We start from the raw sequence: 21,784 nt of genomic DNA, 5'->3' as shown, positions 1-21,784 counted from the left end.
GATGATCTGCCCAGTATTCATGTATTCCGAGAAATTTAGTCTTCTCATCAGTTGCCCTGACAGCTTTGGCTGGAGAATGGGGAAAAGAAAAGAGAATACGATCCTTGCCATTATATATTATTAAACATCCTTAGCATCCATCTTTGGTGTTTTTTTTCAAAGTGATTAAAATTCTCTTTCATTGTTAATCAGACCGAATTTATCACTGCTCCAAGCAAAGGCTGTAGCAACGGAATCCGACATGCAAACTTGAAATAAAGACAGCCAAAGCCCCAGGCAGGAAGTCAATCGCCCAACAGCGAGATCAGGTTCGGGCAAGAATAAATTAGGTGAATGCCTTAACTATGAGTTCTTGGGGGTTTTTTTAAGGACTTTTCCTACCTTTCTTGGCAGTGCCTGATCTACGTCTGGCTGGCGATACCAGTTCCTTCACAGTCTGCAAGACCTGAATCATCATTGCTGGTTAACCAAATCAAAGCCACCAGCTGCTCTTCTGGAATGCCAACAGGTTTCATCCCTACACAGATCGCTTCACGGCTGCCTTCGGATAAGCTGGGACCACAGCAACGCAGCAGCTCCACTACCTTTCTGAGCATATGCGTGACAAGCAGTACGGATGCAGGAGCAGCATCAACTGGGCACTGTCTATCAGATCTCTGCAAAGCGCTTCAGGATGGAGCTCCGAAGTTTGCATGGCCCCTTTGCAAGTAAGACTTCTGAAACTGGCACGTTTCTCCCCACTTCAGGAGGTGGACCTCTGTTCTTTTCCACCACCACAACAACAACAACAAAGCGTAGATCAAACTCATACAGGAAATCAATTCTAGTGGTGGGTTGAAAAATCAGAAAGCTCCAAGGTACCTAAAAACTTCGAGCCCAAAGTAACGCTGCAGTAAATTGAAAAGAAAGCACTCTTTAAATGTGTTGGGAAAAGCCTCTTTGGCTTCCACGCTTCCTCCTTTTGTGCACATCCCAGCCTCTCTCATTCTTACACATATGCATCATGCTGCAAACTGAAAACCTTAGCAGCCTTTCAGCAGCGATGATTAAATCTTCCCACCGGGGAACGGAATACATATTCACCTGAGCCATCCCTGTTGCGGCTGCCAGGTCATTTGAACCACAGAGCATCAACAACTCAAAGTTTCCAAACCATTAACCTAATCGTCCATGACACCTGCTCAGGTATACAGCCTGTGATAGTGAAACGGGAAAAGCACTTTTCCCTCTCCTTCTAAAAAACTAGTCTTGTTAGAATCTTTTGAAGCAAAACACATTTTAAAAAACAGGGTATGCAATCTCTGAGTCGGAAAAAGACGTAATGGTAAAGCCAGCATTTTTTTAAAAAATGTTTCTGTGATAAAAGTATGAATATCATACTTAAAGTGAAATCGGTGCCTTTGGGGCTTTTGACAGTACGAACTTATCTAGAGCCACAATTACAGTTACTCCATGATACACACACACACACACACACACACACACAGCCGAGAATATCTTGTTGAGAGGAATCCACCCTCCTCCCCCCCCAAAAAAAATGTGGACCTTGTACCTGACCTAATGTTGCACCTGAACCATTGCAGATGCTGTTAGTGCAAAGTCTGTTCTGCAACGCTGCGGCTGGAGCTGAAACAGGGAATTCCGTCTACTGTCTAAATAAGCCATTATCACCAGCATGGAGCAGAGCTGGAACAACAGACTCGTTTTTTGGTTCTCCTGAACTTGGGAACTATAAAGCCCAAACAACCCCCCAGCATTCAGTTTGACGTCGTCGATGCTTGAGAGAAGAGGCAATCTGGCCTGCTTTCTCTTTAATTCCGTGGTTTGATGAAGTCTTGGCTCCTCTCAATTACCAATGCCTCCTGGGCCCTCCTCGGTGGCAAGGCATAAAGCAATGTTAGTAAACCTACATGTAAATGCTTTTCTCTTAGCCCTTTGAGAATTGGCAATTGGCAATAAACGTTATTCCCTTTTGAGCCTGTCGCTCCAGATCCAGCAAGCTCTTGAGATTCAAAGCGCAACAACAATGCGAGAAAGCACCGGCTCCTAACTGAAGCCAATCACAGGGAGCAAGATGAACCAAAAATCTGACCTACTTGTGAGGCCTTTTTAAAGAATTTTAGTTATGCACGCTTCTCAATGGATTCTCTCTCATGTGTCCCTTTGGCTGAGCAACAGTTCTCCCTCATTTACATTTTTTTTTTTTTTTTTTTTTACTTAAACCTGAACAGTGGGTCGAAGAAATTGTCCATCCGAGAATCCCCCTTAACATAGGGACATGAATCTCCATCACATTCAATGTATTCCACCTGAATGCTTTCTTTACATTGCATCACCAATTTCAATGTAAACATGTGGTTTTTGGATAAGCAGGCAGGTTGAACGGTATTCCACCAATCACACTGTACTGCCTATTTATATTCTCAGCCACAGCAACTAGGAGTACGTGGGAGTAGAACAGAAGAGGAAGGATATAGGGGGGTTTTTTTTGCAGTGAATAATTATCAGGGAGTTTTCTACATGTTGATGTTTTGCCAATGTTGATCTGAATTACAACTGCCAATGCTGGCTGGGGGTGGAGAAGAAATAGCATAATTAGAAAGTGCCAAGTTGAGGATGAGTGATTTAGAGCTCCTGGAGAAGACCATTTCGGTCTGCCTCCAGCAAACATTACCACTTAATTTTATCACTGGGAAGAGCCAAAGAAACCGGATGCCCAGTTGGTTCCATCTGGTTGTTAGATGGGCAAATACTTCGGTGGGAATGCTTCTTCTCAGTGGTTACCATGGAAGCCTTGAAGAGCAGTACTATGGGATGCAGCTGCATCCGCATCAACTGCAGCAAAATCGAAGACTAACGCAGGAGTGGGCAACTATGCCAACTTTACAACCTGTGGATTTCAACTCCCAGAATTCCTCTGGCAGCCATGGGAGTTGAAGTTCATAGGTTGTAAAGTTACCATAGTTGCTCACCACCAGACTAATGAATAGGAATAAGAATATTTCTTTGACAACTTGTTCCAACCTTCTCAAAGAGACTCTTCAGATTTACTGGATTCTACCATACCTTCCTAGCCCCCTAGCCTGAACCAACCCTTAAGAAATTTTCATTTTCCTTGACCCCCTATTATTTCCTTAATTCCTGGCTTTATCTAGTCCTTTGAAAGGAACTCCCTCTTCTCCTGCATTTCGTCAACTCACTCCAAGAGATTCTGATAGGCTCTCCTGCTTGAGCAGGGGGTTGGACTAGAAGACCTCCAAGGTCCCTTCCAATTCTATATTCTATGCTCTAACTTTTCCAACAGACTCTTGCTAGTTTCCTAAGCATTCTATTCTCTCTATAAACAGCCACTTCGAAATCTTGCAAGGGACTTTGTTTTCTGACCTCTGGCTCTTCCCAAAACCAAAACAAAGGAAGTTTGCATCTTTTGAGCCCTCTGAGCATTTTTTAAGTCTGCAAAAATAACTTTTTTTTTCCTGGTCCATGGCCATCACAACATTTCCTAGAGGTCTGGGGGTAGCCCTTGGCTCTTGACTTCTTCTTATCAAGGAATTCTCATACTTCCTGGCCGGCTGACTTTCTTTGTGGATTCCCTTTCATTTATTACATGGCCTTTTCCAAAATGCCCATGGTAACGCTGGTCACCATTTTTATGGCTGAAAAGGAAATTTATATCAGGACATGTTAGGCAGCCATCATGGGGATTTTCCTCTGCATATTCTCCAGGGACTACTTGCCATCTGTTAATACATTTGTATAAAGATAGAACCTTTTAAAAATAATTAAGATGATACAAGAAGGTGGGGAAGAGAATTACTGTAGAAGAGTGTTTGTTTCCTGAATCTTTTATGGCATGATTCCATGGTTGTTTATATTATAAACATCCCAGTTCCTATCTCTTTTTGAACAGTAAGCCCGTTCCACTCCCCAAAAGGGCAAAACATTTAAAATTAAAGGCATTTTGGAAAGAGGCCAGAATATTAAATAAACATCCTGGCTGCAACAACCATAGGAAAAAATGGAATTTAAAAAAAATCATGAAATGAAAGCAAATGGCCATTTAGCTCTTACAATAAACAAAATAATGAATAATTTAGGCATGCTCAGACCCAAGCTTTACACGTCCATATTTATAAGATGCCATTATAGGATGCTTCTATTTAAAATCATCAGAGAAAAGGGATCTGAAAAAGGGACAGGTACAGCTTATCAATGGATTGTGTCACTCCCAACATTAAACCAACTTCATTTAAACAAAAAGCCTTCAAGAGAAAAAAAAAACAAGCCAGAAAAAGCAATCTCTACTACTATCTGGAAAACAAAAGCTTTAACAGCCATGCAACTTTATTTTCCATCACTGAAACCCTCCGACACTGATAATTTTCCTTTAAAGGTGATTTGACCATATAGGCAGGTACCAAAAGTTTCAGCAAAATACTAAGGTCAAAAGCAGCTACAGGGAAGCGAAAGTGAAACTGTTTCAGACAACAGGATGTATTCCAGGTAAACAGTCTACACCAGGTGTGTCCAACCTGGGCAACTTTAAGACTTGTGAACTTCAACACTCAGCATGGATGGATGGATGGATGGATGGATGAATGGGGAATTCTGAGAGTTGAAGTTCATAGATCTTAAAGTTGCAAAGGCTTGGACCCCACCCTGATCTATACACAGTTAAGGAAAGGTAAGCTAAGTATCACTTTATTGGGAAGAATAAAACAAATATCCACAGCTGACATATTCTAGACAGGTCCTTAGAACCAAACACATCTTGAGACATGAACCAAGTTCTTGGGTATCATATAATACCAACTCGTTTCACCCGTGGTTTACAAAGATTTTGGCCAAGCTTTTTCAGCTGGGATGAAATAAGGAATGTAGGACACTTATAACATTCTGGTTTCCAACCACATCTTCAAACTTTTTCTACTGCAGTTGGAATGAGAAGTGTACACAGCAGTTTAATTCTAAATGAAGGAGCCCCAAGAGGAGATTCAGAGCCGCCTTCTTGCATCCCATTAATCCTTCCTTCCGCCCACCTGCTCATTTATTATGTGCACAAACCACATCTTCATCACTATGCAATCATTTATTAGCTGATTTATGGACTTGCTCGGTTCATAATGGGTAAGGCACACTGTGCAAGAAAGCTGAAAAGGTAGAATTCATAATCTAGGTGGAACATGCATAAGTTAAAACAGGCCACAGATAAGCAGACTGAAGCTTAGCAAAATCATCTGGATTTAGCCAGTCCTTATCACAGTGGAACTGTTGTACCAACTCCAACTGACTCCAACTTTTACCTTCTTGATAGAAACAATCAAAACATTTGCAAGTTTCTTATGTAATGGATGGAAATATAGTTGTTTTCTGAACCTTGCATACAGCAATCCTTAATTTATATTCTTTTGTGCAAGACAGCTAGCTGTTGGCGATTTCTGGTAGCAACTGTGGTGTTTATCCAATTATTGTGCTAGATTAATATCAATTTAAGCTTGTATCTTGGTGTTTGGTAATTTCAATGAACAAAAAAAAATCTTTCACCAAGTTGGAAATGAATATTTAAGTTAAAGAAAAAGAGAGACTGAGAATAAAATACTCATTTAATTGAACTAAACATGTTTCAGAGGACATACTATTAAAGTAGGTGCATCTTATTTATTTTTCCAGCTTCGGACAGAAGTCTAAAAAGAAGGGGGTGCTTTAATGAACAGAGAAATGCTGCATTTCTGCAAGATCCAAAATTTTCCAAATCATTAAGACCCAAACTAAACCATTCGACTTTTTGATGTTCGCAACACTGGTGCATAAGAGTACAGTGAACTTCGGTTCTGATTATTCAGCTGTCATCAGTTAAGATTAAACAAAAAATGCCTCCATTAACAAAATTAGAATTAACTGTTCTTAACAAACAGATTTTAGGGATTTTCTTGCCAGGCGTCTAATACATTTACAGCACAAAGCAGAGCCAAAAAACTGTTGTTCAATCCCGTTGCTCAGTGGGCATCTGTTGGAAAATGCTTGCGGGGTTGACTTGCACGTTGGAAGTCATTGTAGCAAATCACATTCTTTCTTCCTCACTGGAATAAATGGGAAATTCTCCCATCATCTACAATTTAGAAAGGTCCTGCTACCACACAGCATGCAGCAATTAAGATAGTCACTCGAACCTGGGGAAAATAGACCATGATTGCTATTCCGGAAAAGAAAGCACTTACCAGAAAAACTAACTATTACTAATTGTTATTTCTGATACTGCTATTCCAAATCAATCCACTTCAGGATAAAAACCTCTTTGCTGAAGATTATGGACCTGTCCAAGATTATGGATTACTATACTGCTAAGTAGCCTAAATTTACCACTATAAATGCCATACGCCAGGGGGTGTCAAACTTGATTTCACTGAGAGCCGCATTAGGGTCAAGTTTGACCTTGGGGGAGGCTGGGTGGGTGTGGCCAGGGTGGGCATGGATGTGGCTAGCTTGATGTCACTCACTGAGGATCCGTTTTCGGCTGCGACGGCCTCCTGCAGCCCCCTGCCAGTGAAAATGGAGCTCGGGGGGGGGGGCGCTTGGGGCATGGCCGTGACTAGCTTGATGTCACTCGTTGAGGCTCTGTTTCAGGGCCACAACAGCCTCCTGCAAACCTCTGCTGTGCGGGTTCCATTTTCACTGGCTCCATTTTCCTCCCCGAGCTCTGTTTTCACTGGCAGAAGGTTGCAGGAGGCCGTTGCAGCCCAAAACAGAGCCCGGGAGAGCTGCATGGGGTCCTCCCAAGCTCCCTTTTTGCTGGCAGAGGCACCGCGGGACAGTCCATCACTGTTTTCAGGGTGGACTTGCGGGCCAGATCTAAGCACCCCACGGGTTGCATCTGGGCTCCGGGCGTTACATTTGACACCCATGCCATATGCCAAATAAATAAGTAAAAGTCCTAGGAAGAAAAAGGCAATGGCGAGCCAGTTTCAAAATCTTACGTAAGAAAACTGCAGACAATTGTCCAGACAGTCATCAGCAATCAACAATGACTTGAAGGGCAATATCAACAACAACAACAACAACAACAACAACAACAAAGAGGCTATAAACACAATTTCATGCATTTTGGGGGGGGATTGTGACCGGATTGCTATGACTTCCTTGACAATCAACACACTGAAAACTGAACTGAATATGATCTAACAATACACATTATAAACGGGACTCCTCTATTAAATTTTTTTAAAAAATCAAACAATAATTTCAAGGACAGCACATCACTACTAGCCTACGCGTCTCCCACTGAAAAGCAAAGTGTTTCTGTCAGAAGTAAATGAATCAGGGAAATGCCGAGAAATGGGGAAATTCAAAGAGACAGCAGGGAAAACAGGGCTGCTGCTTCCCTTCTAAATCAACACTCCCGAAAAAGATGCGAGGGAGACCAAACTCCCCCATTTTTACATCATCCGGAAAGCTAAGGCTAACCACACAATTCCATCTGACCACTTGTTGGCAAGAATCAAGAATTCGGCAGTGTGCAAATGTCTGTGGCGGTTCTAATCCTAGGTGTAATGAGACACACAGCCACTACAAGGAAGACCTTCTTCAACTGCTGGGGGGAAAAACCCAGATTCATTAGCAGCTCCAGGCGATTCGCCTGTTAAAAAGTCTGCATTTTACTTTATCCGATAAAACCCCAACACAGTAAAAGGCAAACCTTCCTCTTAAATACATTGTCTTCTAAAAGCTTAGAAGAGAAAGGAATTTCTCTTTCAAAGGTAGTTCAAAAGCTTCCTCTAGACAATGATAAAAGAGAGGAAAGCAGACATGTGGGGAAAGGGGAAAGATTTATATATATATATTTCCTCCTCCTAACCTAAGGGGGGAAAATGGCTCCTTCAGTGAATGGACCTATTAAGGAGGATCTACAGGGACTAAGCAGCTGATCAGTAAATGGAAAATTAATGGAAGGGCCTTGCATCAGCAACAAAAGTATACCATATATTTATTTTTTTGAGCTAATGAAAACTATGGCAGCTGAAAAGAGGAGTGTTATACTGTTAGTAATATTTATTAGCAATAGTTGTTTACTACTGCTTTCTTTCAGGATCTTTTTTTCAAATTCCCATCTATGATCTAACTGCAGGTAGTCCTTCACTTACAACAGTTCAAAGTTACAACGGCACTGAAAAAGGTGACTTACGAACCATTTTTCACACTTACAACCTTGGTAGCATCCCCATGGTCATGTGAGGAAAATTCAGACTTCTTGGCAACCGACTCATGTTTATGACCGTTGCTGTAGCCCAAGGTCATGTGATCATCTCATCGTGACTTAACAAAGGCCTCACTTTACAACAGAAATGTCTGTCTCAATTGTGGTCCTAAGTCGAGGACTACTTGTATAGCACTTAAGACTTAAATATCACTCAATAGCTCTGGGCAGTTTACAATGTAGGCATTATTTGCATATTGCCTCCCCAACAATTTGGGTCTTCATATTTCTGACCTCGGAAGAATGGAAGGATGAATCAACCTTGAGCCGGACAGAATTATAACAGATAACAGATAATCAGAGTGGGAAGGGACCTTGTAGGTCATCTAGTCCAACCCCGCCGCCCAAGTGGGAGACTGCTGGCAGTGGGCAGAGTTAGTCTGCAATGCTGCATTCTAACCATTTTGCCACCAGAGCTCTATTAAGCATTGTTTATCTCAAATATTATGAAAAAAGCCTGATACACACAGTAGGACAACATCAAAAATAATTTCGAGATGACACCCTGAGACCCTTCAGGAAAAACTAATCTGTAAAACAAAAGTGGACAGATTAAGCCTTTCAGAAGGGACAGTGAGATATCACACCAACATGACTGCACACAACACACTCCGTAAGCCACAGATTCAAGAAACAAAAGCATTTTGTTAGATTTACAAGCATCACAAACACTGGTCATCCCCTTACATCATATCATATGAATAATTCCATTCTGCTTTTCAATCATATACCCGGGCATAGGGATAAAATTCAAAAGCCACGCAGTCAAAAATAAAATAAAATAAAAAGCAGAATGAAGCAGTCATTATTTTAAAGAGAGCCAGCTTGACCTGCTGCAGTGTTTCCCAACTTTGGCCACTTTAAGATGGGTGCACTTCAACTCCCAGAGTTCTCCAGCCATCTATGAAGTCCATCCATGTTAAAGTTTCCAAGGATGAAAAACGCTAGCCTAGAAGTTATAAGACATCAAAACTCCTCAATGAAACGATACAGTAAATCCTCAATTCGTGATAGAGCAGGGGGTCTCCAAAAGGTGGCAACTTTCAGACTAATGGACTTCAACTCCCAGAATCCCCCAGCCAGCATGCCTGGCTGAGGAATTCTGGGAGTTGAAGTCCACAAGTCTTAAAGTTGCCAATGTTTGGAGACCTTTGTGACAGAGGAAGATCTATGGCCCAAAGGCTCACTGAAACAGTGAGGCCTAATATATAAATAGCTATGAATGTATAGACCAGAGGTCCCCAAACTTGGCAAATTTAAGACTTGTGGATTTCAACTGGCTGGAGAATTCTGGGAGTTGAAGTCCACAGATCTTAAAGTTGCCAAGTTTGGGGACCCCTGGTATAGACTGACAGCAGTGTTGATTGTCTTCACAAAGGAAGGCTTTTAAAGAAACCAACCTGATGGCCACTGATGGATTCGAGTTACAAGCAAGGCACTGGCTCTCCAGAATTCCCATCTGCTCTTCTACACAATGAAACTCTCTCTATTCAGAAATAACACAAACACAGGAACGGTGAAAAGCTGCAGCACAGGTTCAAGAAAAACATCAACAGCTATTAAGACTAAAAATAGCCTCCAGTTATTTCACATAATCTTCCAAAATAGGAACAAGATATCAGTTTTTTTTTTAAATTGAAAAATAGCCATGCGGCCATGAATTATTCAAAACCCTGATAGGAAACATTCTACTCCATCTGTCCAGGTAATGAGTTTCCTCAAAGATACACATAATGACATTCTCTGGCTCATGACAGAGATTAACCTCCCAGTGGCTCCTTCTGTCAACTTGAAAACCATACTAAACCTGCTCTTTTACAGAATAGCTTTCCTGCACTTAAAAAAAAAAAATACAAGACAGTAAGACAGGGGTGTCATTGAGGGCCGCATCAGGGTTGTGTTTGACCTCAGGGGAACGGGGTGGGCGTGGTGGCCATGGCCAGCTCGACGTCACTCATGTCGGGGGGCACCTGTAGTGGTTCATTGGCTCTGCCAGCGAAAACAGGCTCCCAAGCTCCGTTTTCAGCTGCAATGGCCTCCTGAAACCCTTTGCCAGTGAAAACAGAGCTTAGGAGGGCTATATGTGGCCCTCCCGAGCTCCATTTTTTGCTGGCAGAGGCATCGCAGGCCGGTCCTTCGCTGTTTCCAGGGCGGCTCCGCAGGCCAGATCTAAGTGCCCCACAGGCCAGATCCAGGTTTGACACCCCTGCACTAAGGCTTAAGGATCCAGCAAGGGCCACACATCAAAAGTGAGTATTGGCCATGCCTCCCGGGCCACCATGATGCTGGCTGGAGAATTCTGGGAGTTGAAGTCTACAAATCTTCAAGTTGCTAAGGATGGACAAACCTGGTTTAAGCTCTCTACATATTCTCTATTTGCTTCTTCTACAAAAGGGACCTCCAGTTCTTAAATACAGCACCCTGCTATGTCTAAATTGGGAATGATGACTTCCAAAGAAGCCATGATTTCCAGGCCAACTTGAGAATATGATTTCACATGCTGGCCTGCTGGAAAGCAGCACCTCAATTTCCTGGCTTAGAAATTACAGACCTTTAATTGCGGCTTCCTAGCAAGTTTGCCGATTTGCACAAAAGTGGAAAGCAACAGGTGGCATGCAAGATAATCCAACCATCAGGAAGTCACCTCAGAAATACATATTTCATGGGCTTTTATGTACGAAGGAGAAAAGAAGTCTTCCCCAAAAGATCTCAGTTTGGTGCCAATAAATTATTTGGGGAACTGCCAACCTTTCAGGGACAGAGATCTCAGGACATAGATGGCTTTCAATGGAAGAGAATATCTGAAGTTCAGGGCTGAACAGTGGGATCCTTGGTGCTCTCTGAGCTTGGTTTGTTTTCTTGCAGACATTTCATTATCAAACTAGGTAACATCATCAGTGGTGGTAGGAGTGGGGTTCGAGACCAGACTGCACTCCCTGCTAGCACTGATGATGTTAACAGTTTGGTTGGACACCTTGTCCAAAATGATTGCCCAGCCCACCCTGTTATAAACTCTAACCCACATTCTTTGGATTGTTACCTTACAAGAAGAATTTGCAGACAGTGATAAGGCAAAACTTACTTCTTGTTGCCATTATTCAACTCCGCTCTAAATGTTTTCAGTTCACATTTTCTGTGTCATCTCCAGCACATTATTAAAACACCCAAGGAACAATGCTAAATCATTTGTCAAGAGGCTGCCTTTCTGTATCTGTCCCTTAATGGCTGACCTTTTCATGAAGGAACTATGCCTGCAAACTCCTAGATTATTTAGGGCGAGGGGGGGGAGGAGGACTTAAAAGGAAGGGTGAAATTTTATTCTCCAATTTTGGCTGGTCTGCTTGTGGCCTCCAACTCCCACAAGAGAACAATACCTCACTGTAACTTTCCCCCCCACACACACTTTTTTTCCTGCCAAATAAGATGCCCTTTTGCCTGTTTTTTTTTTTTCTATAAAGCAACCAAGAAAGAAGCCCTAACTATCATGGTTTTATTTGGATGGTAAACGCCTTCTGTCATTCTCTGACGATACTAAGCCAAACAGACCGTAATTTATCTACCCATCTCCTTTTCTCATGGATCCAAAAATTACTGGTTTCTTCTTAAGTAATCTCGACCCCCCCTCCCCCAAAATAGCATTTATGGAAAGAAATAATGGAGCCCCTCTAAGCTGGAGTACCAGTCTGGAGAAAGAAACAGATACAGGAACCATGTAAGCTAAACAGCTATATGATAGCTTGTTCCACCTTGAACATCAAGAGATCCCTGTTTACAAGTTGGAAGCAAAGAATAAACAACAACAAGAGAAATTATCCTGTAATGATAACTTTTAGGAGCACATGAAAACTGGTTAAGGTAAACAGGAAAATTCCATTCCAGTGCCACGTAAAGCATTATTTCCGACAGGCAGTCAGCAATCTGAAAGGAGCTATATCAAAATCTCCCTGAAGGCCACCATACACTCTTACATTTTTATTAAATTTATATTCTACTTTTCCTCCAGGATTTCTAGGCATTTCCCCTTTCCAATTTTCCCCTACAATAATAATCCTGTGAGACGGTAAGGCTGAGAGAGAACGATTGGCCCAAGTCATTATGGAGCCCTCCACAGCTTTGGTTAGATTTGAACCCAGGTCCTCCAGCCCTAGCCTTAATCACTAAGCTACACTGTTCCTCTGTCTTAAGAGAGTTGAGGATCTCACGCTAGGAAGCTGTAAGAAAACTGTGAAGTCCCCATTGATGGTGACACTAATTCATGGTGGATATTCCCAATTCTGTTCTCAAGATACTTGTATTGATTATGGTTTCATGCAGCTCCCAATCGCTTGATGGATTATAACCCGTTCAATAACTGGGAGGTAAATAGGAACCTACACTTGTAGTTTCTGTTGCAAGAAAATTACAAAGATGTAATTCCCAAAGACCCTCTGAGATAGCCACTGAATGTAGAATGAGCTTTGAGGGACATGTGCTCCACATGAATGAACAACTCCCAGCAAAGACTGCAATTAATTGGATACCATTAGATTGGGGGGAGACACACAAGGACGACCAAAGAAAACCTGGCACCAAACATTTCACGAAGATTTGAAAAGCATCAACCTTAAATGGAAGGATGTGGAGACTGTAGCAACAGACTGAAAATTGGGGAGTATGCTTGTAGCCCAATGTGCTTAGCACAGGGCATGATGAAAAGGGAATCGCCAATTCCTCAAAGCAAGTATGGATTCTTCTCTTTACAGATGTCACCACCACAACGTTTGAACAGCTAAGAATGTTTTTAATACTGGACAATTTTGATAATTGACAATTCCCTTCCAAGCTTTTTACTTACTCATGACTGGTTGTCTCTTCTCATATAGTTCCAGATAGATATAAAATTAAGGCAGCTTGTCCGAGAAGATCTCTCCGAGGTATACATGTCCTAACCAAGGGAAAACAAAAACAATGAAAACAGTATTACTTCAAGAGTGAATCCATCTGATTACATAGTTCTTTTAGCAAAAATGTAACTGTTGAATGAGACAGTCCAAGAAATTGTTGGACCAAGAGAGCTAGTTCTTAATCAATCCTTCACAAATGAGTCTATTATGTAGTCTCAATACATAGCAATGACTTTTGGAGTGTTCTTGTTTTGTTTTGAAGAACATACAGCAGTGAATGGAACTTTAAGTAAACTCTTGATAAATAACCGTGGGGTCCTTGGTGCTCTCTGAGCTTGGTTGCTTTCCTGCAGCTGTTTCATGACCCAACTAGGCAACACCTGCAGGAAAACAATCAAGTTCATAGAACATCAAGAACTCCACAAATAACCATTTAGCATTTTCACGTTATTTCTAGAACATTATGCAACCCTCTCTTGATTTTTCAGCTTATATTTTTATCCTGAAAGAGGATGTAGGCAGAATAATTTCAAATTTGGAACACAAAGATCCTGTTTATTAGCTTTGCAAGATGTGAATCTTTGTCGGTGAGAAATGGGCCAACCCTGCAACAACTTCAGGCCTTGCCCACTTTTAAGACTGCTCAGACTAAGAGCTAAGTTGTCTGGGATGAGCTACAACAAGGTTACAATCTTAGCCTTTCTCCTCTCCTTTTTCCTGAAAGAAAGATAGCAGCTCTTTGAAGTTGGAAGGAAGATACTTCTACCAAGTATAGATAGTCCTCGACTTACAACCATTCATTTAGTGGCCGTTCAACGTTACAACGGCACTGAAAAAAGTGACATATGACCATTTTTCACACTTACGATCATTGCAGCCTCCCCATGGTCAAGTGATGAAAATTAGGACGCTTGGCAATTGGTTCATTTTTACGACAGTTGCATTGTCCCCTTTGCGACCTTCTGACAAGCAAAGTCAAAGTCACAGCAGCAGCGATTCATTTAACAACTGTCTCGCTTAGCAACAGAAACACTGAACTCAAAATGTGATCGTAAGCTGAGGACTACCTGTACTGGAAAAAAACTTATCCTCCCATAACAGTCAACTGCCTGATTTCCAAGCAGCTATTTTGGAGGACAATGTACAGGAAATGCAAGGGAATTGGTAATCATCCGACAAGGAAGCCATCAGTGAGAGGAAATAGCTCATTATCATTTTAGGTAAAATGCTCGGCGGCATCTAAAAGGTAGCTGTAAAGATCCAAAGTACATTTTAAAAAAAACAAAGATTCTCAAACCCATTTCTATAACTTGCTTTAGATTTATGATGTCTAGCAAGGGAATTTGTTCGAGAGGCTTTGCTCCAGCAGTAGTTCATCTGAAGTATATCGCCCTGTTTGAAATAACTCCCAGAACAGCTTTCAAAGAAGTACTAATAAAAGTTAAGATAAATATAACACCTGACTTTAAAATACAAAAGTAGATAGGAATGAGAACAGAAAACACGCCAGCTTAGATATCTATTCAGAAATGGATACCTATTCTTAGAAAAAGTGGCAGGAACGGAAGAAAAAAATACAATGAAGCTGGACTCCTGTGGAGCTGATGGGATATTTGTGTTTTAATCTCGTATCAAAGTGCACTTTACTGGCCTTGTTTAGAACCTCCTTTAGCTTTTGACTGCAAAACAAATTAGCTCATGTTTCTCTTCTCTGATTCACATGTAAACAAACGCTTGGTACGTAATTATATTTAATCTTAATTTTGTTAAAATGAAGAAATACTGTCAACATGCTACTGAAACTCTTATATCTGAGGGGTTTCTTCGTGTTCTCTGAGCTTGGTTGTTTTCTTCTTGCAGACGATTCTTGAACCAAACTGGATAACATTCTCAGTGAAAACCCCTCTCCCTTCTAGCACGGAGGATGTTACCTAGCTGGGTCATGAAATGTCTGCAAGAAGAAAACAAACCAAGGTCAGAGAGCACCAAGGAGCCCTCATGTCAACCCCGAGCTACAAATATTCCCTTTTATCAGTACTTCTATATCTGTTGGTTAGTAACCTTCAATTGGACAAAGTGGAGTACCGTAGGGCAACAACTATGGAACCAAGGTAGCTCAAATGGGCTAGTATACAGAATGCTGGGACCCATCGCTGCTGTGAGAATGAAATTTGAGAAACAACCCAGTCAGATGCGATCATGTGATCCTCGCTTCCAACACTCCCTTGACAGCTTCCCATAAATCAATGGAGAAGCCAGCAGGGAAAGTCACAAATTTCTTGGAGAAGCCTTGCCAACCTGCACAGCCTCCCCAATTTGTACCCTTTCCTGTCCTCCCCATCCCCCACGGACCCACACCGCACTTCTCACAGGTGCACACAGCCCAGAGGTGGTATTCAACCAATGACCAGTTCTGGAGAACCGGTAGTAGAAATTTTGAGTAGTTTGGAGAACCGGCAAATACCACCTCTGACTGGCCCCGCCCCCATCTATTCGCTGCCTCCCGACTCTCAGCTGATCGGCTGGGTCTTCTTTTGTTGCCCTGCACAGGAGAACGGAGCTGGAAAGCAGGTCAGTAGGGTGGGGAGAGAATGGGGATTTTGCAGTAACCTACCACTGCCACGCCCACCAAGCCACGCCCACAGAACCGGTAGTAAACATTTTTGAATCCTACCGACATAGACCCAGCTCACTGTTTCCAACTCCCACCACACCCATGCACACTTGACCCACATGGCAGCTCCCACACTCCTTCCCAAACCCGTGCCACATCACTGCGCGCCCTCACCAACCTACCTGGCACTTCCTGCAGCCCCCCCCCCCAAACACCCCTTCTCAAATCACATCACATCCCCATGTACCTTCACCAAGCAGCATAGCACCTCTTGGTCAGAAAAAAAACACCAGAGCGAAATTCATTAACCAAGAGTTTGCACCAAATCTAAGCAATGCAGCTTGTCCTTCCGGCTTGATGCAAAAAAAAAAAAAAAAAAAAAAATTCAGTGATTACGACCCAGCTATCAGAGCACACCTCTGCATTAACATCTGCAGAGAAGGCCCTTCTGAAAATGCCAGGCGTGATAGCCATGCCATTTACCAGGCCACATTTAATGCTGCTCTTGTTATTAACATCGCATTTAGAAAACCATGAAGCAAACAGAAGCATTCCTGATCTTTACCATCGACCCAACTTGAATTAATTGGATTCCAACTTACCTTCATTTTTCTGGAAAAAAAAAAAAACTTTCTGAATCTCTGAGAGGTCTCTCAATCAGTTCATTGTCCCCAAATCAATATTACAGCCAGTTTGTTCCACTTGGAAACTCCCTCATATACGAAAAAAATGTACAAAGGGAATCGATACAACCTCACCACCCGTCTAAATCCAAGCCAGCTAGATTTATGCCAAATCTCTCCTCTCTGATTTCTTACAATTTAAGAATAAGAAGCAAGCATAATTATCCACTTCCTTAGAATGCAACTTAACATTTGCAGATCTGAAACAAATCCATGAAAATAGCTGGAAAGCCACCAGGTTTTTCAAACAGAAGGCTGCCAGTTCGTCAACGGCAAAAATTAGCGAAAAACAGTAAACTGATGCAATCATAGCAACAGGAGAAATTCAAAGACAATACTTAGAAGAAGAGCAAGTATTAGAAACTAACTTTAGATAAGGGGTTGCCAACAGGTGAGTGCATTTTATCTGTCTACCTATAAGCCCACCAAACTTAAGGAAACTTTTCATTTGAGTTGCAAGACACAACTATTCATTAATATTGAGAATTTTGACCTTTAGACTGTCTCCACATGAAGTAAATGAGAAATCTTATATTAATGGAAACTTCAATAATCATGGTACATACTGCAAACTCTGGCAGAACCAAATGCATTTTATTCCATTCACCTTTCTCCTTTTTACTCTACAGCACATCAGACAAATTCTTTCAATTAGCATTTGCAAATATTATTAGCCAGTGCACTTTATTAATTAGTCCAGTGGTCGCCAACCAGTGGGCCATGGCCCACTGGTGGGCCGTGAGAAAATTTTGGTGGGCCACAGATAAATCTCACCCCCCAGAGCACCCCCACAAAGCAATTAATCCCGGCTGTGCAGAAACACAAGGCTGTGCTACCCACATGGCCTGCAGGAACCCTTCCCGCCCACTCAATCCTTACCCGGTAAACTTGCCTGGTAAAATTGCTATTTTTCCTTTTTCCGACCATCATCTGTTCTGCTGTGCCAGGAGATTTGGATTAGCTACGAAGCAGGAAATGGTTGGATTTCTTGCTTTCTAGCTAGTCTTTGGATCTTCTGCTCAGCACAGCCGAACCTCCCTTAGGACTGAAGGTTTGCTTGCAAGCAAATTCAGTGCAGACTCATGGCAAGCAAATTTGAGAGACTGAGCTAGCTGATGGCAGATAGATAGATCACTGAATGATTCTGTGAGCAACTCAATCTGCCTGCTCTGCCTGATTTTGGGTAAAAGTTGCTCTTTTTTAAAAATAAAAAATTCAATATTTATATGCATGGTGTGTTGTGAGTTAATTTTGTGAGTTTGCTTGCAAGCAAATTTTATGTGACAGACTGAGCTAGCCAATGGCAGATAGATAGATCTCTGAATGAATCTGTGATTCTGTGAGCAACTCAATCTGCCTGCCTACTTTGCCTGATTTTGGGTAAAAGTTGCTCTTTTTTATAAAAAAAATATCAATATTTATATAAATATTTATAATATTTATATACAAGCCGTGCCCAGCCAGTCACATGACCACCAAGCCACAGCCACAAATTAGGCCACACCCACAGAACCGGTTAGTGGTCCCTGGGATCTAAAATTATGAGTTTGGTGATCCCTGAGGTCCAAAAGGTTGGCAACCCCTGATTTAGTCGATTCCTTGCTGTCTGTTCAACCATATTGATTCAGTACTATATATAGCGCTCTCACTTGTACTGGTTTAGAACATGTGGAACAGGTAGTCCTCGACTTACAACAGTTCATTTAGTGACTGTTCAAAGTTACAACGGCCCTGAAAAAAAAGTGACATGACCATTTTTCACACTTACGATCATTGCAGCATCCCCACAGTCACATGATCCAAATTCAGACCCTTTTGCCACTGGCTCATATTTATGACGGTTGCAGCCATGAATGTAATCACATGCAGGATCATGCGATCACCTTTCGTAACCTCCTAACAAGCAAAGTCAGAGGGGGAAGCCAGATTCGCTTACTAACTTAACAGCTGCAGTGATTCACTTAACAACAGTAGCAAGAAAGGTGGTAACATGGGATAAAAATCATTTTACTGTCTTGCTTTAGCCACATAAATCTTGGGTTCAATTATGGTCGTTAAGTCGAGGATTACCTGTATATGATTTCTGCAGAAAAATGCAACCTATCAAAGGCACAATGAACTATATTACTGTACCATCTCAAACCAGAAAAAGCTTTTTTAGTCAAAGGGATTGCTCAGTGATTGAATTAATTCTCCCACAGCTTTTTCTATTCCTTAGGAACTGTAATTGCAGCTGTAAAAGCAGGTATGTCTTTTTTTGCAAATTGAGATTTTGGATAATCTGCTGGACACTACACAACACCTGCCCTCTGTTTTGGCATTTACTCTGCTCCAAGCTGTCTGTCTTGAGCTATAATTTTGACGCAGACATGATAAATATCCTAAGAGACTTAAACCAAATTATACATGCTAAAAATGGGTTCTCCTGCAGAGTTTGGCTACTACCAATATTAATTGCAACTCTACCCAACATGAAAGCAACTGCTACTTCAGCCTAGGTGATGTCTCTTAAGCAAAGTGTAAACTTCCACAGAACTACTGGACCTTTTATTAAATCAGTAAAGTGTAAGGGTTTTTTTTTTAAATTATGCACAATAGGTCTTTCTAAAGTTGGGTATAGTGTGCCTTTTAAATCTCCTAAATTTTCAAAAAGCAATCAAAACTCAATTTTTGTAGCATGCCTTTGAGATCTGTGGTGCTCTCTACTGCAAGGAAGAATGTTATATGATAGGTTGCTAGAAGAGCCTGGGATGTTTTGAGAAAGACAGTGAGAGAATTCTTGTATGTTTTGTTTTTAACCCAATTATTGTATTAGGTATGAATGCAGCTCGGCTTCAATTATAATCAGAGTGCCATATAAGCCCAGTAAATAAAATAAAGATAGCTGTGACCCAGCAGCTACAGAAATGATCATTTACCTCAGCAATGGCCATAGTGGCTGGAATTCTGGGAAATGTAGTCTCAACATATCAAGAGGACAAAACAAGTCAGCTTTTGCCAAAAAGTACTGGATTCTATAACCAGTGTAGAATCCATCAGAAAATAAATGAAATCTCTACCATGCACAACTTCTTTTCACATCCGGGGCCTGAAGTAAATCCTCAAATCCTATTTTCTCCCTCTTTTCGTACACATTTCTAGGCATTGTCCTTTTAAGTACTATTCTCAGAAATACACACTATCTTGAATTTACTAAATCATTGTCATTAACACTTCAAATCTCTAGGAAACAAACCTCCTTCATTTCTAAATAAGGATTCTCCTATATATAGTTCACTGTCCATTAGAGGGCCATAAATAGATTCTGCAGCTAATGATAGATTCTCTGCACTTTGAAAACTGTTCCTGCCAAACATAAGAATATAGTGGACAACACTTTTTTTTGGAGAAACATCTGTGTTAATTTAATTCTAAGGTGTGGGTTTATGACTAATCCAGAGTTAAATCTATAAAATGAGACCTTTTGTCCAAATTCCAACGTCAACTGGTTTATCAGTGGGAACACCTTTCTCCAGGTATGTGTGTGGGCCCCCTTAACTGTGAAGCCTAAGATATGGCCTTTCTGTGATCACACAGAATGTTGCCTCTAAAATTTGCACAATCCTGAAAGGCCCTGGACAGACTTCCATCACTGCACATCAGTGTCTATCATCCAGAGACGGTTGCAAAGCTGTTGTATTTACACATCTGTGAATGTTCATTCTGACTAGAGAGACACTCCACCAGCCGGAATGAACATTCGCAGACATATAAATGCAACAGGACAGGAAGTCAGATCAAACTATCAGCATGCAAGATGCACATTTCTGCACAACACACAGTTGGGATTTGAGAGGTGTGTGTATCGGCCCAACCTATGCTTATCCATCTGTGGAGGTAAACAATGATGCCTATGCGCAGTTGTGCGCAACTCTAAATCAAGCTTAACGCTATCCATCATTTAGGAAAACCTTTAAAACAGAGTTCCTTCTACATCAGGGGTGTCAAACTCGATTTCACTGAGGTCTGCATCAGGGTTGTATTTGACCTTGGAATGTGGTGGGTGGTGGTCAGGGTGGGCGTGGTCGGCTCACTTGTCTTGGGGGCACCTGTTGTGGTCCAAGCGCTCTGCCAGCAAAAATGGGCTCCCAAACGCTGTTTTCGGCTGTGACAGTCTCCTGCAACCCTCTGGCAGCAAAAACGGAGCTCGGGAAGGCTGCACACAGCCCTCCTGAGCTCCGTTTTCCCTGGCAGAGGCACCACAGGCTGGTCTTTTACTGTTTCCGGGGTGGCCCCACAGGCCAGATGTAAGCACCCTGCGGGCTGCATGTGGCCTGCAGGCCTTGAGTTTGACTCCCCTGTTCCACATCATGCAGAACATGATATAATGCATCACATGGGACTCCATCCCCATGGACACAAGATTTCCCCCCACTTTAACACTCGAAGATTCTGGGCCTGGGGATCTGGAGGCCTCGAAGACCCTGGGCTTGGGGACACCAGAGTGAGACAGAGCGCATCAAGCTCATTTGATTGCCCAGGGGGTTGTGCACTATTGCTCTTTCATTGTTCATGCATTGTTCATGTACCTTTGCATGCTGCCTGGATTCACTGCGAATGAATTGGGTGGCCATATAAATTTTCTTAAATAACTAATCCTGAGGCAGGAACTCTGTAAATCTGCGCTCCTTGACATTGTATTTGTTTGGCTCTGGTATTTCCTCCCTCCCCATACAAGAATATAGCTCTCGGTTGTTAACTCATGCTTTATTTACTGAATTTACACAACTGTCCATCTTACCAAAGTAACTGTGGGCAGCTAACAAAACATGTGGATAGGAATAATAGTAAAAGCCATAAGGCAACCCAGAATGTTTTTTTAAAAAAAGATTATCAAAGCACCTCACAGTCTCATAATGGAGTACAGAACACACATTTTGGTCTCCACTAACAGGTCCTAGCACTTGAGTTTAACTTTTTTTTAAAAGTTAGTTTAACGTGTTATACATTACCTAGAAGGGCAGGGAGGATTAAAAATCAAACAAATAAAGAGCAGCCTTAAATAAAGAACAGAACGTAGAAAGCTGTGCAGAAAAGCCATTCTTATCCAGTTCCATTATAATAAATGCAACAAGTTTCAAGTTACAACTAACGCAATATACTCGATACTCATTCAATAGCCATTTCTAAATACCTTATAAGTGAAACAAAGGATTTCCAAAGACACTCCCTCTTTTCAATTCAGTTTCAATGTATTTACATATCAAAGAGTCACAGGGAAAACTGCATTTCCTGGCTGCCAAGTCATGAGCGTCAGAGAAAAAAAAATGAGGATCATCAGGTCTTGGCAGTTAAAATTATTAAAATTTCTATT

At 41.7% G+C, this 21,784-nt stretch overlaps 1 protein-coding gene across 7 annotated transcripts in view; it reads right to left on the bottom strand.

Annotated features, from left to right (window-relative positions):
- The window catches only part of USP6NL (USP6 N-terminal like), a 116,414-nt gene that overhangs the window by 91,877 nt on the left and 2,753 nt on the right, over window positions 1-21,784 (bottom strand). For 3 of the 7 annotated variants that reach the window (XM_026678263.2, XM_026678262.2, XM_087968830.1), the window contains exon 2: window positions 13,086-13,175. In XM_026678263.2, coding sequence (XP_026534048.2) covers window positions 13,086-13,089 — 4 coding nt within the window. In that variant the 5' untranslated portion in view covers window positions 13,090-13,175. Of the gene's footprint in view, window positions 1-381; window positions 778-9,651; window positions 9,738-13,085; window positions 13,176-21,784 lie in introns of those variants that run through there. The other 4 variants (XM_087968831.1, XM_087968832.1, XM_087968833.1 and 1 more) reach the window with 3 other exon arrangements.

Source organism: Notechis scutatus, chromosome 6 (genome assembly GCF_049901735.1).
Source record: "Notechis scutatus isolate UNSWTSFEM ecotype Mainland chromosome 6, rNotScu1.2, whole genome shotgun sequence".
NCBI lineage: Eukaryota > Metazoa > Chordata > Lepidosauria > Squamata > Elapidae > Notechis > Notechis scutatus.
The sequence above is the reverse complement of the archived record's forward strand: the minus strand, read 5'-3'. Positions and strand labels throughout refer to the sequence as shown.